Source organism: Anolis sagrei, chromosome 6, assembly GCF_037176765.1.
Source record: "Anolis sagrei isolate rAnoSag1 chromosome 6, rAnoSag1.mat, whole genome shotgun sequence".
Lineage (NCBI taxonomy): Eukaryota > Metazoa > Chordata > Lepidosauria > Squamata > Dactyloidae > Anolis > Anolis sagrei.
The window spans coordinates 97,186,675-97,208,283 of record NC_090026.1 but is presented as its reverse complement, the minus strand read 5'-3'; the positions used below and the strand labels follow the sequence as shown (position 1 = coordinate 97,208,283).

The following is a 21,609-nucleotide window of genomic DNA, read 5'->3' as shown; positions in this document are numbered from 1 at the left end:
ACTCCAAGATTTTTGCATTCTTTTTCTAATAAAAATTAGCTAAATCAAAGCTACTGCCTTATTTTATATTTCCTAATTTCCCCACAGCATGGCTCTTCAAATAGGTGGAAAAATAAAACAGCTTCGACTCTGTTGACATTTCTTTTTCTTTCCATGTTCCATTATCTCAACGTTCTGCAATAGAAATTGCATACCTGCAATTACAATTACAACTAATTGATCTGCCATTTCCGATGCCATAATTAATGTCATGTTTTAATAGAGTTATAATCATTCCATAATAATGGTTTTCATTCACCAGATTTCCAAAACGGGTAAGAATACAGTGCTCAAAAGCAATCAGCAGTTATGAGGCTCTTTCAAAATATCCCAGAAGGAACATCTTAGTGTAATGATCTTGCAAAACAGATTTTGTTCTCGTTTTTATCTGGACAGTAAAGTAATATTATGCAAGCTCTTTTTTTTTCAGTGTGACTTACCCCCAAACATCCATAAGCATAATAAAATCAATGACTCAATGGCAAATGCATTATGTCTCCAAAAGAGTTATTTAATGTACACTTAGAGCAAGGACAAGGAAAAAGATGGTTTCAGGAGAACAGATGGCAACAAGACAAAATACCATCAAACCATAGTTGTTGACTACAATTTATGTTGTGTACAGATGTTGCAACTTAAATGCAGGGATTTAGATGCCAATAAAAAGTACTTTGAGCCCACAAATTAATTTTTCATGGCCACCAGTTGCAGTGCTGGTTCATTTTTAGAACTAATTATTTTCCTGCAAAAGCACAGAGACCAACTTCTGAATTTAATAGTGAAGGACAGAAAAGAAAGGGAATCAGAAACAAAACATATTGGAATGAGTGCCCAAAAGGAATGAAAAATATGTGCATGGAGACGCTTTCACAGCATTCAGGGATCACAATACAACCCAACCATGTCTTATCCATCAATTTTGATACTCAGAATGGGGAATCAACACAAACTTTCAAACCAATAAATAATTTAGTTTAAGATCAGGATGAATTCTGAACTAGCCAGGGTCAGGGGACAGAAAGGCAGAGAGGAATATATTACTATACATGAACATATATATGCAAGTGTTCACAAACACACACTTCAAACTTGTCACTAGTATGGATGGACAGGGAGAAGTTATTCAAGCCAATGACAAGGAAACCATATGGTAATGTCGTCATACATTGAAGTCAACTTTAAGGCAGATAACAACAATAAAACAAGGAGGAAAGAAAGCCTTCCACTTACCTGAATCGTATGCAAAATCTCTAGGCTCCTGTTTAATCATCATAGGAGGGGGGAAGTTCTGATTGAGTGAATTGCCAACCATGGCATTGTGTTCATACACTGGATCATGATACTCCTGTTTAAACCCTTGTGGTGGGAAAGGGATGTTTGGCTCAGACATCTGCCGTTGGTACATTGGGCGGCCTTCCCTTGGTATGGCGGGCAAAGGAGGAAATGAATTGCAAGGTTCCGAGAGCTGACGGCGGAATCTAGAGGATCAGATATAGAGAATTCAGTTTGAAATTGGGTGGTGTTAACAGAACAAAAATGGAGGGGATGGAGAAAGAAAGGTGAGTGTCAGAATCAAAAAATGTGTAGGGGCTGAGAGGTAAAAAGTGAAAGAACCTTTGTAACAGGTCAGGGGACAATAATGTGGTGGACATGGTGCATATAAACCCTTCTGCAGAGAAATAGTCACTGATGTTGTTCTTGACAAGCATTAGGTATTCATTGCTTGGCTAGAATTAGATACTCAAAATTGCCCCAGATAAAAGTTTTATGAAGGCCCACCATGATAAGCTATTTTAGCTTTCTTTTCTCTACATTTCCCTACAAGTAATAACAGGAAAAATAAAAAAATCAACTATTACAAACATAAATGCTGAAACTTCAGATAAAGCATGAGAACCACACCTAACATTGTAAATTCCTCTCTTACTTGAGATACATCACAAAAATAGGAATGAAAGGGTTGATTGCATGGAAAGCTATAGTAGATTCTGACACAGAAGACTTCTCAGGGGCCAGCTGGCTTGTTTGCTTCTCAGTTTTTAAAAGCAAGATACAATGCTCTATATCTCACCATTTTAAGTGTTGGTCTACATGTAAATGACAAACAATTGTTTGATGTAAAGAAGAGGTGTTGAATATGCTTTGGGTTTACGCACTTGTCTCTCCTCCCTGCAAGGATTTCCTACCCTGCTCAGAGTTTGCCAAAATAGTATGACTCCGATATATGCAGAAGATCCATTTCTGAATTTACAGAAATAGGAAATTGATAACATTTGTGAACCCTACTGTAATGTACACCTTCTGCCAGAAGGTACCCCAGCAATGCTCTGGAGGACCTAGAAAATTCCTAGGGGGCATCCATTAGGAATTCTCCATATCCTCCAGAGCAACTCTATGGTAACTTCTGGTGTTAACATGTCATATAATCACCTAGAAAATTCCTAGAGATGACACATTTTGTCAGATGCACATAAGTGAAACCACAAATACTGGTCCTACAGATATGGAGATCACACTATATTTCAAAAAACTAATTCAAGAAAGTTTCCAGTTTAGATTTAGAAATAAAACATGTGTTATTTAAACTATTTGGGGGATTCAGATATATCAGGAAACTATGGATGGCCTGAAAGTGAAAGAGAAATTTTTAATAATTACAAAAGAAGTCGCAGCCTTGATGAACTGTCCTAAAAACATCATTTGGTAATTAAATATGACTGCTAATATGTGGCCTAACCACTCTTATATCACAATTCATACTGTTTTACATTCTCATATTTAGAAGACATAGTATAAACTGTGCGTGCGTGTGTGTGTGTGTGTGTAACATATATATGTAACATAACAAATTATTTGGACAGTTTTTACTGCCTGTTTTTACTCAGAGAAGAAAAATAGATGAAGATACAATAATTAAACACTCCTCTGATACTAAAGAATTATTTATATAATATGGAGCAGCATTTTCTTGTGGGGAACATTTAGTCCACATGAGTCTGCACATGCTGTTAGAAGCAACAAGTCTGGGGCAGTAATATTTATTGTTAAACCGAATATTATTTGCTTAAATTCAGCTACATATCAGTCTAAAAGCAAATCCATTCCCCACTGATAAAAATATTATATGCCACAGTGGAAGGAGTGATGCTTTTGCAATTCACCTACATGTTTAGAAAATAAAGAGAAACTCATGACATTAGGAAGCAACTAAGTATATTGGCAATGCCTTCATTTCCCCCACCCTCTTTCCTTTTAGTTAAGAAAAGAAGTTGAAATTATCATTCAAAACTGTCAAGGAGTGAACTTAAAATAAGAAAAAGTCTCACTTGTAAAGCCTCAGAGGAAGTTAATAATACTTGCACTGGAAGCTTTCTATGGAATCATACCATCTGTTTATACAAGTGGCTTTGATTCCTGTTGCTGCTTGTTAGGCCATTTATATTCCACATGCTTGTGTTTTATTTTAATGAACTGTGTTATTGGAGTTGCAGGTCTGCTAAGCCAGTGGTTCACAAAATTTTGCTAACTGATTGGAATTCCACATCTTCTAGATATCACTAGCCCCTACCCTCCTCACTTGCCCATGCCCCCACTATTATGCAATTACAGAAGAGTTGGAATGTTAAAGAAATCATCACAGTGCATGCTACTTTCACTTGGAATCTATGAAGACAGTTACCCAGTGAGTAGAGCCTACAGAGTTAGACTGACAAATTATGATTATGCAGTTATTATCTATATACTTGGAAGAGCGCATATCACCTGAATAGATTGATGTCATGCAGTTTACAGGTTGAAAAGTACTTGGAAACTATGGCTAATACAAAATGCAGCAGCCAGGCTGTTGTCAGGTATGTGTTTGAGACCACATTGATCTTACACTAGCTCACTGACTCTCAGGTCCCATCTAAGCTGCCATATAAAATTCAGATTGTCTCCTTTGAACTGGATTATATGGTCGTGTAGATACATATAATCCAGTTCAAAGCAGATAGTCTGCATTATCTCATTTGATATCTGGATTATATGGTAGGGTAGATCCAGCTTCAATGTTCTTCCAGACTCAACTGAAAGTTTTGGTTTTGACCTATAAAGCCCTACATGGCTTTAGAACAAGACATCTAAAAACGACCTTCTTCATTATGAACCTGCTAGACATCTGAGAGCTTCAGTGGATCCTATTGCATGCCCTACCAAATTGGTAAGTAGACGTGATAGAGCATTTTCTGTAGTGGTAACCCAATCATGGAACTTCATGCTGTGTTGCATTCGGCTGTGAAGACAGTACATTACTTCATATGGCATTAAATCCAAAGCATTAGGTTACTTCTATTTTCAAGGAATACAGAACCAAAGCGTTAGCAGTATGGGTTTTCTGGACAATTCTTTGTGATATCCAGACACTGGAATAATGGCCACAAACTTAGATGGCTTTAAAGTAAATTGAAAACTTTTTGAGGACTATGACTTTAGGTCACAATGAGTTCCTATGGGGAGATAGGGTGGGATATAGATAAAGTATTATTATTGTTATTATTATTATTATTTGATTCATAACAAGATTAGTACACAGCAAACAAGGTCACTATGCTGGCTTTTGTATTTGATCACATGTTGGACACTTCCCAAGTGACTTGGACTGTGTGATGTATCAGCGAATAATGTGTGCAAATTCGAATAGGGTGACTTTTTGCAGCTGACAAATGGTAATTTTGTCAGTGCCAAGTGTTTTTAAGTGCAGGCCAAGGTCTTTAGGCACTGCACTCAGTGTGCCGATCAACACTGCGACCACCTTTACTACCTTGTGCCAGAGTCTTTGCAGTTCTGTCTTTAAATCCTCATATTGTTAAGCTTTTCCAGTTGCTTCTCGTCAATTCTGCTGTCACCTGAGATTGAAACATCAACGATCCATACTTGGTTTTTTCCCATGATTGTGGGATCAGGAGTATTGTGCTCCAAAACTCTGTTAGTCTGAATTATTATTATTTGAAACACAACAAGATGAGTCCACAGCAGGCACTCTGCTGGCTGTTGATTTGGACCACACTTCGGACACTTCCCAAGTGACTTTCCCAAGTGACTTTTGAATTATTATTATTATTATTCCATGATTTCCTCTGATGACAATTTATGAACAATCCAAAATGTGTTGGGATTTTTAAAAGAATAAATTCATGCCATCTATAAGGAGGTAGAGACCCGTCTCCTTTTTCTGCTTATTCATTATCTCCAACATCAGGAGCATTGTGTCTTACTCCACTATGCATGGCTGAATAACTCAATAACAGCTGCAGGTATACTACTCAATTCATGTCTTGCTCTATAGGCTACTTATAGTCATCTGAATGGCATTGTGGCACAGAATGCTGGACTAAGTAGGTCTCGGCTTGATTATTAAGTATTCTTAAGTATACATGGGGACCATAACTTGTAATTACATGAGCCATAGTGGCATAAACAAACAAATTCAAGGACGCTATATTAGTTGGGGCCCCATGCCCTTCTTCATGTTGGCAAGTGAGAAGGGGAACACACAGTATTACATCTGAACTGACTACCTGAATATGTTCCGGGCAGGTTAGAAAATAACCAAATAAGTAAATGTTTGATTAGGCTTGCATAAACAATTATAATCACAATTCAAACACAGTCACAGCAAAAGTTAAGCAAAATAGATTGAGCTCAATCAATGAATGCTTTGCCTTAGGACCTCAAATACAAAAACTCAGCAGGGTGATTTAGGGACGAAGCTGAAGCTTCAATTCAGTTTTTTTAGCTTTTATGGTTTCACTCAGGCTAAAGTTATTTGAACATAGTTTGTTTTGGCAGCTTGACTTCCTTTTCCTAAGCTGTTTCATTTCAAAAGGCTCAAAGGGGGGAAAAAACTACACCCTTTCAATGGATACTATGCAAATTTTTAGAATAAGTAGTAATGTCTATATAAACCATGTCTATAAAGAATTTAATGAACTCTTTTTTTAAAAAAAAACAACACTGAGTACATTGTTAACTTCCTGCTAACCATGTCACACTGTAATGAATGATTTAGTACATTAGTGATCAAACTGATTCCAAGCAAATGCATTACATGTGTCTCTATATTTAGTCCCTTATGCCCACATTAATGATGGTGAGATTTCAGAATTAACACAAATGAAAGATTGCTTCATTGTAGCACCACATTTCTTAAAGACCTCCCTTTTTGCCTCATCACTTCCTCCCTTGACATCCAGAAAGACAGAAAGCCAATAAACCCTCAATTGTGAAGGACAGAAGTACAGAATAAGCAAGATTGAAATCTCTTTTGCTGTCATTTATACTTCCCAAGGCCTTTCACATCTCTGATTCTGCAGTACTTCTGCATATATAGATTTAGATCTAAGGTTTAGGTACAAATATTTAGGGGTAGCCAACTGCAAACAGAGTGGATAACGGTGGCTATCATTAATGAACATCGGAACACCCATCAAAAACCCAAGGAAGAACACTCTTTTACCTGTGGTCCATAGGAAAGCCGTTGTCTGGAATGGGCTGTGATGGAGGCAGGTGAGTAGGAAAAACCCGGTCAGGTTTTGGATTCTGAGCCGAGTTTGGGGAGGCATGATGCAATGGCGAAACTGGAGTGCTTGATGGAGTTGATGGGTTGGAGGGCCTCATTCCCACTTGTGGCTTCTGATCATAGGCACTGCCAGTTAAATAAAGGGAAATGTAAGGATCAGTGCCAACATATATGTTTTCAGTGAAACAGTCTCCTGGGTTTAATACCTGCCATCTCCAAGAAGGACTATGTGAAACCCTGAAGAGTGTTCCCCAGTCAGTTCAGACACCATTGAGCCAGACAGGGATATGGTATCAAACATATTCCTGTAGGCCAGCCAACGGCTAATGCTGGTCTTGGATACTGGGAATGTGGATATTAATAACTGTGTATCAATGAACTAATCGTTCTCTATCTAATCTCTGGTTCAGAGTTGTGGACAGCACTACTGGCAGAAGTAATATACTTCACAAGTAACTGCTGATTACTCTTTAGTCTTGCTAGTTGCACCAGCCGTTTCTTTGGAAATCTTCATAGGTTTCTTATTTGTAAATTAAGTGGAATATGTTGCATTGCAATAAAAGAAAACCCTCATGATTTTGGACTGTATTGAAAAATTTAGAGAACATTACAACATGAATATTAATTCAGAATGGACATGTCATATAATTTTTTTAAGTCAATCAAACAAAATCCTTCTGCATACCCAACACAAAAAAGAACAGATAGCAGAATAACTTATTTTAATTTTTGTTCAAAACATCATGGATCCTTGGTTCAAGTTACTGAGATGACATTCATTTCTGAAAAGGCATATATGTACAGTATTTATAAAAAGTTGATTGTCCCACTAATCATAAAAATAGTATGCACAAATGTGGATCTGAAGTCTTGTAGCTGACGTGTGTAACTTGTGAAAACAGCTCAAGTGGACAAAGCATGTGGATAGGCACTTCTTTGTTACCAGAGATTTAGTTTACAATATTATGAGGAAAACATGCAAAAGAAGAACAGCAGTCCTCTTATATAAACTGAGTTTATATAAGAGGACTGCTGTTCTTCATTAGGACAAAAAAGTGGTTGTAGAATGGAGGTGTACAAAGTGCAGCCCTCCAGTTGTTGCTGACACATCCAGTATTCACCACAATTGGCTATGTTGACTAGGGCTTATGGCAACTGTAATCCAACAAATATCGGTATTTTGTCAAATCTTGTTTTAGAAGATTATTGCATAGAATTTGTTCGTTCGTTCATTCATGAATTCAGTTTTTATCTCATCTTTCTCTAAACATGGGGCTAAAAGCAGAATAGAAATGGAGGGCTGAGTATAATTCTTTCTCCTAAGTTTTCAGTAAAACAACATATGTAGAAATTTCATACCACCAAACGAAGGCTTTCAAAAGAAAAAACTATTAAAGAGCATACTGCGATCACGCCAATTAAAAATTGTCCTAGAAGCCATTTTAGAAGTTTTGCTCTTCAGTCTACATTCCCGAAGGGAAGCAACCTGCTTGTGAAGAGATAATAGTATCTGCAAAGGCTAATAAAATGTGGTTTTTAACAATCATTCATGAACGTACATACATACATATCAACTGTAAAAGTGGTTGAAATGTCTAATGTGTTGCTTAGACCAGCCTCTGGAAAGAAGAGTTCTTTCAATCTAAAGCATGTAGAACATATCTTTTTTTAAAAAAAAGGAAACTTCACAAAATGTAATTTAAAGGTGTTTACGCAAACACATAGACACTTCTAAATCATGGCAAACATAGCTTACTCTTTTGAACCTTAGGCTGTTTAAAAATGCAAATGAATCACAGATATAAAGGAATAGTCAAAGAGAAGTTGTTGATTTAAAATGATTTCAGAACATGATAAACAGAAATGCAAATTTATCCATCACTCTTCAACAAAACATCATCACTCTAAGGCTGTTTCTGATATTCTGTGGTTTGTTCTTTCTTCCTGAGGCCTGTATTTTAAATTTTGTTTCAAAATTAGGTGGCATTGTAATTTTTAAAAATTGAGGTAATAAGGCAAACTGCCCTAAAACTGCAAATGCAACATCTTTGTACAGTATAAACACTGTAATTATACTTCTGGTGGAAGCACACCACAGAATCACACTCTTAGACTGCCTAAAGAGAACAATTTTCTAGATCTACCAGCACATCTAGAATGTGTCCAGAGGAGGGTGTCTAAAATTATCAGGGGTCTTGGAGAACAAGCCCTATGAGGAGAGAATTGAAGAGTTGGGCATGTTTAGCCTACAGAAGAGAAGGGTAAGAAGAAAGATGATAAAAGATAAAGGTTTCCCCTTGACATTAAGTCTAGTCGTGTCCAACTCTGTGGAGTGGTTCTCATCTCAATTTCTAAGTCGAAGAGCCAGCGGTATCCCTAGACAGCTCCAAGGTCATGTGGCCAGCATGACTGCATGAAGCGACATTACCTTCCCACTGCTTTCAAACTACTAGGTTGGTAGAAGCTGGCCCTAACAGCGGGAGCTCACCCCACTCCCTGGATTTGAACCACCAAGCTTTCAATCAGCAAGTTCAGCAGCTCAGAGGTTTAACCCGCTGTGCCATTGGGGGCTCCTGACATGATGGCCATGTAGAGATATGTAAGGGGAAGTCACAGAGAGGAGGATGCATGCTTATTTTCTACTGCCCGAAGACATGGAACTATAGCTTCAAACTACAGGAAAGGAGATTCCACCTGAACATTAGGTTTGGTTTAGTTTGGTTTCACCTGAACATTAGGATTAACTTCCTAACTATAAGAGTTGTTCAGCAGTGTAACTCTCTGCCCTGGAGTGTGGTGGAGTCTTCTTCTTTGGAGTCTTTAAACTGAGGCTGGATGGCCATCTGTGGGGGTACTTTGAATTATGATTTTCCTGCTTCTTGGCAGGGGGTTGGACTGGATGGCCCATGAGGGCTCTTCCAACTCTATGATTCTATGATTCTATCTCTATGATCAATGTCCAGCAGAAACATATCAAGAATCAGGTTGGAGGACCTATAAAATACCTAAAGAAGACACATTTTATGAGTCATGGCTAAATGAAACTGCGGGTACTCGCTCCATGGATATGGAGGCTGTATTATAGTATTGCACATAAAAAATATTGTCCAGACTCTATTCTTCTTGCTTTAGTTCCCTTAACAGGGAAGGATTACAATATCATATTCTAACCCCTCTACTCCGGCCAACCACCTCAGGACACCCACACTCCGTTTCGTTGCATATTATTTACCCCAGATCTATCAGTAGTAGGTTCCAATAGATTTTTACTACCATGACTTTATAACTCTATAGTTTCCAGTGAAAACATTCTTGCAAAAGCTGTCTACTTTACCTGACATTGTACAGGCACTTTTCCCCATAACTGAATTTGAATGGTTGTTCTTGACTGCACGCTGAGCTGAGTTCAGAACATGGACTGTGGGGTTCTTTCTTGATTTTCAGCGGGAGGCCATGAAAAGCCACTGAAAAGAGAGAGAAAAGAGAAACTCAGTAAGTTCAAGCATTGCAACCAGATGAGAAAATCAATTGAGGGCAACATACTCATAGCATCATAAATCTGTAGGGCTGAAAGACATCTCAAAAAACATTTAGATTAATTGCCCACTAGTGCAGGAATTCACAGCTAAGACATCCTTCAAATATGGATAACCAACTTATACTATAATTTTATAATGAAGGAGTGTTGACTACTTTTCATGGTAGCCTATTCAATTGTGGAAACAACCCCTATAATTCAGATGCATTTCATATACAACATGAGAAAGGATGAAATGGCTGGCCTCCATGGCATTTACAGTCCATTTTGTTTTTAGAATTAGGTTGCTACAGCTCAACATGTGGTGTCAGCAAGGCACCATCTCACCAGCACTTTTATACTACATATATTGTGACCAAGTGCTGAATTTAAACATGAGTTCAATCACGTACAATGGCACAGTGACAAGCACAATTTCAGCCTCACGCAGAAACTGGGCATCAAAAAAAATCACACTGTGGCATGCAGGCATTTGAATATAATAGGAATATACATTTTCAGGTTTGTGAAAAAAATGACAATAAAATGTTAAAGATTAGCAATATGGCAATAAAGAGGAACAAAAATCTATTTATTCAAAGGCACACTAACTCTCTTAATGGGCAAATCCATTCAGTTTATCTTTCAAAGATTCTGTGATTTGTCCATCCACGTTAGAGGATAATGGGCACAAACAAATGAGACCCCCACCCCTCTGCATTCTCTTCTACAGAAACGCTTCTTCCCACTCCAAACAACAACAACAAAAACCACATGCCTGCATAGTAATTTGTATTACAGGCCCTGGACATTCAGAAGGAAAGCACAGGTGCACCAAAATATATGTCCAACAACAGGTTTAATACTTCCCAGGATTCATGCAAATGATATGCAAACCTAGCATTCATTTTAAGTCTACATATGAAAACAAACAAACTGGACACAGCCATTTACAGTTTTGCTTTCAAGGTGGAATAAGTAACTTCCCATTGATTCAGAGAATCTAACTAAATGAATGATTAATTAAATCACTGTAGTAATACTGCAGTGCCAAAAAGAATAATGCAATGCCAAAAAGAGAAGGAGGGGAGAGATTAGTTAGGAGCATCATGGGGTTTGGTAGCTTGGAGACACCAAAGATTGTACTGTTAGGGCTTTTATCATTTAAAATAGCAGCATGGTTCAGATCCCAGTTGATCAGCAAAGAAACAAACAACGGTCCATTTGTATTGTTTTTAGTTGCAATAAATTATATTAGAAGTGCCATGCTTAACTGAGACAATCACCAGAGTATGATTGTTTATGTTGCACTATGAGACCATGGTTCAAATCCCATTTCAACCATGGAAACCCTTGGTTAATTCATTATCTCAGTTTTAGATTAAAGTAATGGCAAATCTCCTCTGATTAAGTAAGCATAGGCTAAGGTTCACCGTATCTGACAAAATATGTCCCCTCTAGATATTTTTAGGTAATTCAGGAGAGTTTATTGTATGATCCCATTGGGAGCAAATATGATTCTAGAAATGCCCTAGGTCTCCAGGGCAACTTTATGGAAGCGTCTGGAAAAAGTTGTTCATTTCAATAGGACTCTATTGTCCATGGTCTCCTGGCACTGCAGTAAATTCAAGAACACTTTCCCCCTGTGATTATGTGGGTTCCACTATACATATAATGTACTTGTTACTTCACTCCAAACACCACTTCTGACAATGATGAATCCTGTATGTATATGATTCTTCTATCATCACCCCTCTGGAAGATGGGATTTACCATACCCAAAGCCAATGTATCTACTTTTCACACTTCATTTCCCAACTGAGCAGTGGTAGGATAATGCTGTGACATCCTGAGCATCACCATACCATTGGTGAATTACAAATGTCTTCTTAATAAATGCCAAAGACAAAATCAGGCTTTAAAATATGTTTTTCAGAATTAGAAATTTTTAATCGTCTACCTAGCTAAAACAAAAATGTTCCTGACATTTTCTATCTTTAAACACAATCACCTACCCACCCCCAATACAGAAAGCAATAGTGGTTCTGTTTTCTCTCCCAACTTCCTTGTTTCTGCTTCCTTCCTTGCCGCTCATCTTCCCTGAGAAATAATGTCCACTTTTTGAATGTGAATCAATGGTGAGAACAGAGCCTGTTACATGACTGTAGTCCTTGTGTGGAGATATGCTTGGGTATCAAAGTAGGGAGAACCAAGCTAGGTGGCTGCTATCAACCAGTTTTCCATCTCACTGGAACAGGGACAAGCAAACACAGCACATTCATTTTGTGCAATTTGCTTTACTTTCCCACATGGAGTTGGTGCATGTAAAAGGCTGTTAAGTACTAAATTATTCCTTATCAAATCACCATCATCTGGAGTCATGATCAACACTAATTAAATTACTTTCACTGAACACGGCTCCTGCCTGCTGCCTCGACTGCAAGGTACATTTTATTTTGCTTACGTTACAGGGCTAGCGAGGTCCAATGTAAAGAGCTTGAAGGCTGTTACACTGGAGTTTTAATTAAAAAGTTCATCCTACCTATTTTGGGTTCTCTGAGGTGAAGTTTCTCACATCAGAGAGGTTGACTGGCTTTTTTCTCTATCATCTCCATAAAGCTACACAGAAATGGTACAGAAATTATGCTTAGAGAACTATCCTCTAGTGCAGTACTTCTTGATGTATCAAATGTGAGGGGTGACCAGAGTTCCTCCTTCAATTAGGAGGCACCCCACACCATATTTGTGCCTCTTGACTATGACTATTCCTTTCTTTCCTAGATGCTTTCCAGGAACTGGTGGCCAATGGCTTTGCTGCAAATACTGTATTGCTTAGATTCATATAAACATCTCTAATAATAGAGTGTATCTTAGAATCAAGGGTCCTTTTTATATATTTAACTCAACCGGTTTTTGTTGGTGGTACTGAAATTAATGGTGTCTTAGGAGCTAAGAAGTACGGCAACGGTACTGCTCCAAGGACCATTACTTTGAACAGCACTTCTGCTGTGGATCTCACTTGAAGTTTTCATATGAAATGTTAAAAGAATTGATGACCTTCAAAGTTTCCATGGGTAAGTTTACCAAACAATACATAGTTATAATTTTGCAAAATGGACACAAGGGATATGCTTATACTTCAATGTCTACATGGCCATAATTATAATAGACCAAATGCTAAAAGATTTCCTAATTTAAGTCTTCTATCTTCAATTTTTCCACTGTTTCAAATAAATTTAAACAGAATGCTCTACTGGAAATATTGGAAACTTTATTTGAACAGGCAGGATGTATGTTGGATAGATTCATTATCATTGATCGGCATTTATATGGGAAATAGTAGAAAAAGTATATTTGGGATAAGCAATCCAATCATCTGATTCTCTATTCCTTGGAACACTGGGGTGGGGGGAGGGATCCCATATTTCTAGTAAATATTAGAATTGTACAAGTCATACTATTTCTGCTTTTCTGGAGGAATAATTATATTGCTCAGAACCTTCTATGTAATTACTTGGTGTTATCCACATATCTGGAGTATAATCCACAACAAGAAAGTAATAGAAATATCTAATTTATAGTAGCCATTGCCATAGCCAAGTAGAAATATGAGATTGTTTTATCTGACTACACATTCAAGATTTATTCTATAAGAATACACCATTACTTCTGGAAGTGGATTAATAGTTGTATAGATGGGGAAAGCAACATATACATGATGAAATATTTTGATATAATTCTCAGGATATTTCTCAAATACTGTAGTCCAGAAAGTTTCAGTACAATACATACAGTAAATATTTGTAGATTACACAAATCTAAGTACATATCATCTGCAGGAGTGCATTTCTAACTTTATACAAATAAAATATGTTTTAATCCCTATTTTATCCTAATATGTCTTTGCTCACTTCCTGAATGTTATGTTCGCCTAAGGAAGCATGCAGAAGGAACGGCTGTAAGAGGAAAACAACTGAAAACAAATAACAAGTCCAAATAAAGCTCCTGCAAATTGCTTGCAGTGAGTCTGAGAACATTTTTAAAAGGCTATTAAAAGGTGCGGAGAAGGCCTTACAATGTATAAGGGTCATGAGGATGCTGATAGTGGATGCGAATTACAATGACCTACAAGAAAGCAACTTAGAGAAGACAAGCAAACCTTGAACAATGGATGGTATTTCTGAATAAAAAGCAAGAAGATACATCACATTTTAGTCTTAACTTACCAAAACCAAATGAGGAAGAGAGAGAGAATGAATGAGTACAAGTTGTGCATCTCTTATCCAGAAATCAAAATTATCGAAAACTGAAACTTATCCCCATGGCTGGCTGAGTTAGAGCCCTTCCACTCAGCCATGTAAACCAGAATACCAAGGCAGAAAATCCCACAATATCTGCTTTAAACTGGGTTATCTGAGTCCACACTGTCATATATTCCAGTTCAAAGTAAAAATGTGGTATTTTATTCATCTGTGTGGAAGGGGCTAAAGTGAGACAGAAGGTGACTGACTGCAAAAAGCAGGCAATCTACTTCCACAAACCTAGGGCCCTTCCACACAGCCCCATATCCCAGAATATCAAGGTAGAAAATCCCACAACATTTCACTCAGTTCTTGTGGGTTTTTTCGGGCTATATGGCCATGTTCTAGAGGTATTTCTCCTGACGTTTCGCCTGCATCTATGGCAAGCATCCTCAGAGGTGAGGTTTGCTGGAACTGGGAAAAAAGGGGTTTATATATCTGTGGAATGACCAGGGTGAGACAAAGGGCTTTTGTAAGTTGGGCTAGGTGTGAATCTTTCAACTGACCACCTTGATTAGCATACAATGGGCTGACTGTGCCTGGACTGTGCCTCTAGAACATGGCCATATAGCCCAAAAAAACCCACAAGAACTGAGTGATTCCAGCCATGAAAGCCTTCGACAATACATTCCCACAACATTTGTTTTTGAACTGGATTATCTGAGCCCACACTCAGATAATGTAAGATGTTTTGCCTTGATATTCTGGGACATAGGGCTGTGTGGAAGGGCCCTCAGATACATAAAACATATAACAACACTAGATCTCCCAAAAGTACACTAGACCCCAAAATTACACTAGACAATTTTGCATTCTACCAGGAAAAGGAAGTAACAACAGAAACTGATGAAGGGCCCTTCCACACAACCCAATATCCCAGAATATAAAGGCAGAAAATCCCACAATATCTGCTTTGAACTGGGTTATTTGATTCCCCACTCAGATAATGTGGGATTTCCTGCCTTGATATTCTGGGATATAGGGCTGTGAGGAAGGGCTCGAAGTCCTACATTATAACAGAGAGAGTCATGTATTGGTTGGTCCTCACGTGTTCCTAATAAAAATCCTTTAAAATTATGTTTCTCAAGAAAGCTTTAGTCACATTTGGCCCGATCAAGGATGGACTCTGCATTTATTTATTTATTAGAAGTTCACTGGGAGAAAGTCTTATAAAAATAGAAGTAGAGGACACATGTTTGTTTTTCTGAGCATGCACAGGAAAAGATGGGCCAACCATAGTCCTATCTCAGTTGATCTTGCTCTGTCTCCAGGTGATGAACTGATTGGCATGACATCAATTATTATGTAGTTAAATTCCAGAAGCAAAAGGGTACTGATAAAACCCTCCCGTTAAACCCATCTACCTGCCCATGCATAAAACCTAGAATAGCAGGCACTTCAGATACATCAGCATTGCCTCTCAAAGATTCTTTTCCAGTACATTTCCCTCTGCCAAGCCCTTCCTCCCCCTCTTTCTCCAGCACGCAAAAATCCATTACTAAAGGGTCTAATCTCAGCTATCAGTGCAGAGTGCCTTTTAGGGAACCATTAAACCATTTCTCTTGTTTACAGTGCCTGAAGAAAGATGTGAATTATGTCTGTGACAAAGTGGGTGATAACATTTCCAAACTGCAATCAAAATGCAAACTGAAATACATTTAAAGGACAGAGTCCCCAATTCAGTTTTTTCTCCTTTTTTTTTTTTTTTTGCAATTTTCTTCACCTGCTCTGAGTTGAACAAACATCTCCAGCAGAAGACCTGTTGCTGTTGGTGTTGGTTAAAGGCAGTCTTTATGGAAAAGGGAAGTTGGAGTAGTGTGTCTGTTTTGTTTGTTTAATCATAGCAAGGGATTTTATCATCTCAAGCATCTTTAGTCGATAGAAAACATTGTTGACAAAATGCCTATTCTCACCACTGCTGTCAAAACATTGCTTTCCTGGATTCTGCTAACATTACGTTTGATAAAAAAAAGAAATGAAAAGGATAAACACCAAGCAAAAAGAATCAAGAATTTCTGATGCAATGAAATGATTTCTTAAGAAAATACAGCAATGCTACCAGAACCATTATTCAACCCCCTTGCTGTTATTTCCATTACTGTGATCTCTCTTGCTCGCTTTCACAACTTGTCAACAGGATGTAAGACTGGAGACTTGGTGGATGACTTCTAATCTGATACAGTCTTTATAGTATGAGAGGGAAAAGGGTAGAAAATATATTGAACCAAATACACTGTGGTTATCTATAACAACTGTTCTACACCAACTGACACCTATGTGTGTTCAAAGGCATGGGAATGTTCAAGGCTTTGGAGTATGTGTCCCTGCTCCAATACACTAAATGTACACAGACTGGACAAGTGCCTTTTGTCATCAAGGAATATTTTCAAAGGGCAGAAAGAATGTCTTGGCCATTTAATTTCACCCAGACAATTACAAGGATCTCATCACACGGAACAACAGGGGCATCTCTGGAACAGCAGTACAAATCTAGTGGGCAGCGGATGAATCATATCACCTCCTTTCCCATCCCATGTGAGAAACTATTGCTGCCCATTTTCCCTCCATGCTTTCCCTGGTTTACTGACCGAGATCACAGGAAGCCTCCCATGTTGTCAGGGCTCAGTCCTAGGATTCTTCCAGGTTGGACCCAGGGCAGAGCCCTGTTGGACTCCATCCTGGAAGCGTCCATTCTGGAAGCATCCTAGGATGGAGCCGAAGACCAATGTGAGGAGGCCCCAAGATAAAATCAACGAAGACTACTACATTATGGAAGATGCACCACATATCTCTGTAAAACCTACTTGAAGAAACATGAATACTCTGCAAGACTGAAGCAACGACAGAAGAATTCTTTTATAAAATGATATCTATGGGCTTGTGTTTCACCAAATTCTGGAGAACCAAGTAACCAAGTTCACAATTTCCACTGGAAATTTCCCTGGAAATCTTTTTACAAATATTCAGAAAAAAGTTTGTGCTTGTGTTGAGTGAGCATTTTTTCTCAAAGGGCAGGGAGGAATCCTAATTACTTACAACAGTCAAACCAATACATGTTACCCCTATCGTTAGTGCCTGGAAAGATATATGAAACCCCACATAGTTCTCTTTATATACATACACACAAGCAAACACAAAGAGAGTAAGTCCTCCACTTTCTCAGTTAGGGTGCCGAACCCCCGCAAGTGGGAAAAATGGCAATTACAAAATTAACACTATATTTTTAACCTGAAGAAACAACTCTCTGGGAATCTTTAGGTCCTCCCACATGACTCAATTTCTGGCAGAAATATTGATGTAGAGAGCCAGTTTAATGTGTGTTTGTGTGTGTGTGTGTGTGTGTGTGTGTATGTGTGTCCTCCCTCTGTCTAAGAGGGCAATGACTATACACAGAATTTTTTATTGTGGGGAAAACTGCACAATGTGTGCTTGTGAACATGGAACACTGAAACAGGGTGAAAAAGCAGAAAGATGCAGACATAAATTAGAAGTTTGTTAAACAGATTGGCTACCTATCTTTAGAAAATGGAGCTTTACAGTCAAAGACTCCATGATCATAATTTCTTTAAGAACTAACTGAATTCAAACAGAAATGAAGGGCAACAAATTACGTTACTCTCTTTTGTTGTTACTGGCAAGAATTTAGGTAATTATCTGATTCCCGATCTTCTAACATACACAAAAAGTCAGCTGGACTGAGAAATGTCCCTTGCAACGAGGACCACAATGTTTCAGGAGACCCAGGATAACTTTTCTAAACCCTTTAAAATTCTATTCATCAACACAGATCATTAGAGGTGATCTAATTAACATTTAGCAGTTTCATGCTGACACTATACAGAAACAAACCAAAGAAATCCTCTGCCATAGCACACAAGTGTAATATGGGCAAATCTCATGGGATGGACCTTAAAAGGTTTCTTTGATGATGACGAAAATACAATAGTGTATTTTCAATTGAATGGAACAAGTAGAGACAGCTGCCAAGTAAAGACATATTCCACCAGTCATTAGAAAGTAATGGTGTTTTTAAAAGGACTATGTCACAAGAAGAAGGACTGGAAGCTTTTGGAGAAAGAGTGTGATTAATTTACATTTAGATTTCTTACTTGTAAAAAATCTATGGAAAATGTAAATTCATCCTGGATCACCAAAAACTAAGTTATTATGGTCCTCATTTTTCATAGTCTTTAACGGAGAATGTTAAACCTTCTCCAGTCCAACCGATTCTCCCTCTGTGTATGTTACAAGATCTGTGATTGGAGGACAGCACCTTGGTTAAATTCTTGACAGTGACATCAGGAGAAGTTGGCTCCATTTGTCTTGCCTTTGTTGAGTGTGCAGGAAAACATACTGACATTCAATGACAGTGCATATTAGTTAAAGTTTGGAAGGAAGAACTGAGTAAAAAAAGAACTTCAAGTGCAAAGAATCAAAATCCCAAAGTATCTTTACTGAGTCCTAAAGAATCATAATCAAGTCTCAGTGTTGAAAAGTAAAAGCATATTCTTCATTTATATGACTCTATTTTTCAACACTTATTTTTAGATTCTACTCGAAGAGACCAAAAATAAGTGAGAAATTTCTGAATAACCATTAAGCAGTTCTGGGATAAGGACCATGATTTGGGGAAGCAAGAGAAGTACCCGATTATTTGGCCTTACTGGCACCCATAAAACCAACATCAAGGATTGTATATCCAACAGCTTGCAATAGAGACTCTTCTCTTTATTAAAAATGTTTTATTTTATTAATAAAAATATATGTAATACCAAATCCCAAATTAAACATAATACACAGTTCATTTATGGCCACACATGACTGGATATAAAAAGTGTTGAATCTAAATTGTATTTAAGTAATAATATGTATTTATTTATTTATTTATTGCTACTATTACTCCAGTAGGTTATAAGTGGTTGCCAGTCTTTTAAAGGGGACTAATATAATCATACATTACCAAGTATTATAGAACTATTGTGTGTAAACAATATGAAATTATTAATACTAATCCAGGAGATAATTGTTTACCAGTCCTTTAGAAGTGATCCTACTGTCTTCTGTCTTACTTTCCTCACTAGCAGGCACTTTGGATTTGCACATCCATGTGATTGTTACTTTTCAATGGAACTTCTTGTATTACATGATTTGTCACTGTGCATATTTCTATAGATCTCTGCTGCTGTACAATTCACACCAGCTGGGAAGGATTTACAGTATGCTGCAGCATTAGTCATCAAAACGTCAGTAGCAGTTGACTTACCCATATTTTGTCCACAAGTACACACAATGTACCTTGCTGAATGCCATGAATTATCTTCCATTTCAATGTGCAAATTTACTCACAAGGGCATTCACGTAAACAACATGAATACTGAAAGCATCCTACAGTTATCATTTCCTAAACTGAGAAGTTTAAAAACTTGACAATACTTTGGCAAGGATATTAGATGTAATCCAATCCTATCTGGTTTTGTTTTGGCTTCAGATCAGATCCTTCCAACCCACACTAGATTAGTAGATGGAAACAGCATGGCATCTCATTTTTGGAAACTAATTCAGTGTGATGAGCCCAAGCTTTGGATGGCTGAGCCAACTGGCAAAAATGGACCATGTGGGCGAGATGAAGCCATGTGGGACATTTATCTAACATAACAAAAAAAAGTACAGCTATGCAGTAGAAGTTGCCACCTTTCCTAGAAAATAACACATCCAGATTAAATTTAAGAATGTTATCTGTTAAAAATGTGTTTTCCAGCCAACATGCCCTTCTCCACAATCTCCACATGAAAAAATTTATGGAGCTCTAAAAGAGAATGGAAACCTCTGTGTAATCAATATTACACAATATAAAATTGACACAGGTACATGACAAAGAACATTTAACAAGCCATTCTGTTTCCCAGCATTCACCTAACTGTATTAACTTCAAAATAAGCATCTTATAAACTTATAAGAAAATAAAGTTTTAAATTATCAGAGCTTAAAAAGCATTGCCTCTACTCTCCAAAACTAAATAAAAATGGCCAGTTACCTTTACTAATATTACCTACTCCAACTATGGCAAATCATCACATCGAAACTACCAAACCGAAACCAGTCAACTTCTGAGTTTGGATAAAGAGAATTTTTGATGTTAAATACTGCAGATATTTCCCAAGGAAGACTAGCTGCCCATTCCCTGACCATAAAAAGGAATGTTGGGAAAACTGGTCAGAGCAGGAAAAAAAAAACAGCTGTAATGGTTGCATGTCACCCCAGGACCCAATTTTGCTTGCCCTCAAAGCATAAGTTGGAGTATAATGACCATCTTAAATTGAAACTCCTTCCCAGTCAGGGATATCATTCAAAGGATTTGCAAATTATAGTCCAGCATTCATTCATTCATAGTGACTGTCAAGTTTACTCCCACTCTGAAAGCATAAGGGGCTCTCTTACAAATTATTGGGGGGGGGCATTTTATAATGTGTCTTGATTGTAACATCAGTGACACCATGAAAAGCTGATGAGACAGTCTCGAAAGAAAGTTGTTAACATTTGGCATGACTTTAACTCCACAGTTATCCAAAATGTATCCAGAACACTAGTTTAGCCATGTTGGATCAATTCAATTTACTAATGATATACACAAAGCAGCTGGTCAGATTAGTCCACTTGCCTGTCCAGTTTTTGCTCTTCATGGCTTACTATAACCAATAGGGATGGAGCTGTTCATCTGTGTTGGGGAGATTCTAAAATACTTTTGAAATGTGGAAGCAAACTCTTTAAGGGAAGTGGAGCTCAGACACTTCTAAAGAAAGCTAAGTTAATCCAGAAAATGAAAACAAAGACCTGACTTCCAACATTCCCTTCACCTGCAAGTATTCACTGAGCAACTCTAAGCATTCTTGAACAAAGCTTACTTTCTATATCCTTTTTTCAATGGATTCACAGACTGAGGACTGCACTTAATAGAGGCTGCACCGGGGTTCTATAAGATCACCTATGACAAGAAACAGGGAAAAATGAGCACACCCTGTTGGTTGTCTTGGATCTCCCACTTGAAATTACTGGTCATTGTGTCCTTCACAAAAGGCAGTGAAAATGTGGGGATACTATTTTGAAGCTTTAGAGACTGATTCTAGAACCTGCTTTAGATGACGAGTTACACAATGTAACAAAATTTGGAAAAAAAAATCTGTTCCTGGTTTGAA

The 21,609-nt window shown here is 37.7% G+C and overlaps 1 protein-coding gene across 11 annotated transcripts in view; it reads right to left on the bottom strand.

The window, feature by feature from the left end:
* The window catches only part of ETV1 (ETS variant transcription factor 1), an 86,810-nt gene that overhangs the window by 30,895 nt on the left and 34,306 nt on the right, over window positions 1-21,609 (bottom strand). For all 11 annotated transcript variants that reach the window (XM_060782158.2, XM_067470274.1, XM_067470273.1 and 8 more), the window contains 3 exons: window positions 9,933-10,062; window positions 6,536-6,724; window positions 1,270-1,517 (listed from right to left, as the gene is read on the bottom strand). In XM_060782158.2, coding sequence (XP_060638141.2) covers window positions 1,270-1,517; window positions 6,536-6,724; window positions 9,933-10,062 — 567 coding nt within the window. The remainder of the gene's footprint in view (window positions 1-1,269; window positions 1,518-6,535; window positions 6,725-9,932; window positions 10,063-21,609) is intronic.